Raw genomic sequence first — 4,218 nt, 5'->3', positions numbered from 1 at the left:
TGGAAGGGTATGCTAATAGCCATGGGCTCCACAGTGCCATCATGGATTCTAAGGTGGACACTGTTGAATGATCGGACAAATTAAGTGGGCAGGAAGCACTGACGAATAACACCAATTTGAGTGGGAGAGGTTTCGAATTTGATTTTAATAAAATTTGTGGAGGAGCATAATGCTGTCAACATCGGTTGTGTGAAAAAGTATCAATAATGCATTCCATGCCCTGTACGCTTCTGATATCTTGTGGCGGCACGTGGTGAATGAACGGTCCCATTACATGTGCGCCAAGTCGCGTAAAGTGAGGAATGCAAGTCAAAGGGAGCAGCGTGAAGTGATTTGTATAGCGATAAAACGACAAACGGTATAGGCAAAGGAAGCAGCCTGCAGTGATTTGTATAACGATAAAACGACGGAAATCCCTATTTCCACCACTATAGAAAAGTTAATGCACCCTGACATGCAAGGGGAATAGTGGATGCCTTGCTGCTAACATGCCAAAGTCAACTTTGGCAGAAATATAAATGCAAGGCACCCACTATTCCCCTTGCATGTCAGGGTGCATTAACTTTCCTATAGTGGTGGAAATAGGAATTACCTAAAACGACACTGTATAGGCAGGCAAGTGACGTCACAGTTTGAACTTTGTAATTTGTAAAATTCCAAGATTTTTCACAAGGGCGTTTCAATTTAAAAAAAAAAGAAGAGGGATAAGACCCTCCGAAGAAGCAATATATTAACCTCCGTATATAATATTTACAATATGTAAATTGATCAAAAAATACAATAGCTGTGTCGTAATGACGGCAGTGGAACATGAATAGGTGGGTCGATCCTGGGTAGGGAGGCTATTACCGTGTCATCCCAGCCAGGTGGGATATCGCCCATGTTCTATCGTTAAAAATGAATGTATATGTAAATTGAAACGCCCTTATTCAAGGGCGTTTCAATTTACTTAAACATTCATTTTTAACTATTCAATTTCATAATTTTATAGAAAATATTATGTTATCAAATTCCCAATTTCATAATTTTATCAAAATATTATATTATCAAATTCTAATAACTTGTAATTGCAAAAATTAAAAGGATCCAAAATATTATATTATCCAGTTCTAATAACTTGTAATTGCAAAAACTAAAAGGATTCAAAATATTATATTATCAAGTTCTAATAACTTGTAATTGCAAAAATTAAAAGGATTCATCTACGGCAGCAGAGGAATTGTTCTAGGATGGTTAAAAGTGGTTGGAATTTGAATTGTTTCAGGATGGTTAAAAGTGGTTGGAATTTGAGTAAAAAAATTTCTAAATATCTCGTACATGCAGTCTTTGAATCATATTTTTGACATTGGAAATGGATTCAGCACTATCAAAAACATCTAGAGTACCTAAAATTATGAATTTTGACAACTTTTACTTGGATTTACAAAAATCCCTACTGAATTTTTTCAAAATATGATTCAAATTTCCATAACTTTCAAAACAAAAAAACATAATTTTTAAACTACAGCAAATTAAAATATTCAATTTTTCTTTAACTATATTCCATTTTATTTATACATTCATTTTAAATCATTAAACTTCACACTCTTACTATAATAATATTACGAAATTCCTAAACTCCAAAATATTACTAAAAATTCTATTGCCAAATTTATTAAAAAAAATAATAACACCCAAATTTGGCCAAACTCCTAGAAGAAAAAGACTAAGCAAAACATAATTTAATAAGACTAAGCAAAACATAATTTAATTGTCTTCAACATTCCCAGTAGTTAAAAGGATTTTCCTACAGTAGTCTATGAGTGACCTACCATTTTCACTTCTCTAGAAATGGGTAAAAACATAATTTAATTGTCTTCAACTTTCCCAGTAGTTAAAAGGATTTTCCTACAGTAGTCTATGAGTGACCTACCATTTTCACTTCTCTAGAAATGGGTAAAAGCATATTCCTGAAAGGCCTAGCATTTTCCTAGAATAATCTATGAAGAAATCCATGATTCAGCTGGAAGACACCTGCCCAAAAAAAAAATTGTCCATTTTCTCACTATACATCTGAAGAGTCCATAATAACTAGTAATCCATTATAAATTGGTGTTGCACTTCTTCATTGTAAGTGCAGAACTCCAATACACTTTAGTTGGAGCTCAGTGATCCCCTTTGCCTTTACTCATTCAAGTTATATTCACAGGAAAGCTTGTATATACACTTGGTTGAAGTATATGCACAGATTCACTGTGCATATACAGAGAATGCAATAAGATGCCCTTCCAGGATGTCTATGCCATTATTACTCGTGAAGCTCCAGCACAGCTCGCGTGCAAAGAGCAGAGGCAGATGATCAGCAGAAACACTCAGAGGTCTTGGAATGGAGTTCATATCGGAGAGCAAGGTCTTGGATTAGAAATTCCACAGAGAGCGGGTTGAATAGGGGTATAGCTTTAACCCACACGAGTTTGTGGTCTTTTTTTAGCAGAGATGGAGACGAAGCCCAATATTCTGATGGGGAGGTACGAATTAGGGCGCCTGCTTGGGCAAGGAACGTTCGCCAAGGTCTACTATGCCAGAAATTTGAAGACAGGAGAGAGCGTGGCCATTAAAGCCATGGAGAAGGAAAAAATCCTCAAGGTCGGTATGATGGAACAAATTAAACGGGAAGTGTCGACTATGAGACTGGTCCGACACCCTAACATTGTTAGACTCTACGAAGTCATGGCAAGCAAGACCAAGATTTACTTAGTGATGGAGTATGTTAAGGGCGGTGAGCTGTTCAACAGGGTTGCAGACAAGGGGAAACTGAAGGAAGAGGAGGCGAGGAAGTATTTTCAGCAACTGATTAGCGCGGTGGATTTCTGCCATAGCCGCGGAGTGTACCACCGTGACTTGAAGCCGGAAAACTTGTTATTAGACGACAACGGTAATGTTAAGGTCTCCGACTTCGGGCTGAGCGCGCTGCCGGAGCAGTTCAGGAAGGACGGCCTTCTGCACACGGCGTGCGGCACGCCGGCCTATGTTGCGCCCGAGGTTTTCACCAAGAAGGGGTATGACGGTGCCATGGCCGACATTTGGTCATGCGGGGTCATACTGTTCGTGCTCATGGCGGGTTACTTGCCGTTCAAGGACGCGAATCTGATGATCATGTATAAGAAGATCCACAAGGGAGACTACAAGTGCCCGCCCTGGTTTTCCTCCGAAGTCCGCCGTCTGGTCCTTCGGTTGCTGGACCCTAATCCCCAGACGAGGATCACCGTTCCGCAGATAATGGAGGTCCCCTGGTTCCGCCGGGACTTCAAGCGCCCGCAGATCGATAGAGACGTCACTTTCGATCTCCTGAATGATGTTGACTCTGCGTTTTTCGTCCCGAAGCCGGCCTGCCTGAACGCCTTCGACATAATCTCCCTCTCGCCGGGGTTCAATCTTTCCGGCCTGTTCAAGGACAATGCCATGAAGCAGGAGGAGGAATCGAGGTTCACATCGACTCAGCCGGCGTCGAGCATAATGTCGAAGCTGGAGGAGATTGCAAGCCTGTTCCGGTTCAGCTTCAAGAAGTCAAAAGACTTCAAGATGAAGTTGCAGGGGTCGGAGGAGGGGCGGCAGGGGTACTTGTCTATTGATGCTGAGATTTTTGAGGTCACTCCCTCGTTCTTCATGGTAGAGCTTCGGAAAACCGGCGGGGATACCCTGGAATACAGTAAGTTCTGCAGCCAAGATCTAAGGCTCGGCCTCAAAGACATCGTGTGGACATGGGATGGCAATAGTCAGGAGAAATAATAAAATCATTGTTCAATTTCCATGATTTGATGTATATCATTGGCATGTTATTTTTCTGAAAAAACTGTGTAGCCAGAACAGAATAAATCTTCTGCTAGCGAATAGGACTGCCAACCACATTTGAAGCCATGAAACCTTTACAATATGGAAGCCAAGTAAGGAGTACAAGATGTGTACAGCTTTTTTTCTTGTAAATTTGTAAAAACAAATGAAATGTTTTACATTTAAGATTGTTTTCCCTTGTTAGGACAGAGGAATGAAATATTTTAGTTTAAAAATAAAATAGAATAAAATTATCATACAATAATCGGAGTTATGGTTTTTTTAAGTTGTTATAACAAAATTAAATTACTTTAAATGTTTCCAAATACTAGGTAAAAACGAAATAGTTAGAGTCAACATTAAACTACTATGAATTATTCCTTACCACATCGAAGAGAATATTATATA

General features: G+C 39.4%; 1 protein-coding gene across 1 annotated transcript; it reads left to right on the top strand.

Moving 5' to 3' along the window:
* Nucleotides 1-2,100: 2,100 nt before the first annotated feature.
* Nucleotides 2,101-3,996, top strand: LOC149243213 (CBL-interacting protein kinase 5-like). The gene has a single exon (XM_089374458.1). It carries the CDS (start codon nt 2,476-2,478, stop codon nt 3,766-3,768), a length of 1,293 nt encoding a protein of 430 aa, XP_089230584.1. The 5' UTR covers nt 2,101-2,475; the 3' UTR covers nt 3,769-3,996.
* Nucleotides 3,997-4,218: the final 222 nt, after the last annotated feature.

This window comes from Pinus tabuliformis, chromosome 8 (assembly GCF_031772625.1).
Source record: "Pinus tabuliformis cultivar Carrire ecotype Pingquan chromosome 8, CPIR1, whole genome shotgun sequence".
NCBI classification, from domain to species: Eukaryota; Viridiplantae; Streptophyta; class Pinopsida; order Pinales; family Pinaceae; genus Pinus; species Pinus tabuliformis.
This window is presented reverse-complemented; position numbering and strand designations above follow the sequence as displayed.

What these genes read in the sequence shown, in the direction of transcription:
- LOC149243213 (XM_089374458.1), top strand. Translation starts at nt 2,476, where the DNA reads ATGGAGACGAAGCCCAATATTCTGATGGGGAGGTACGAATTAGGGCGC.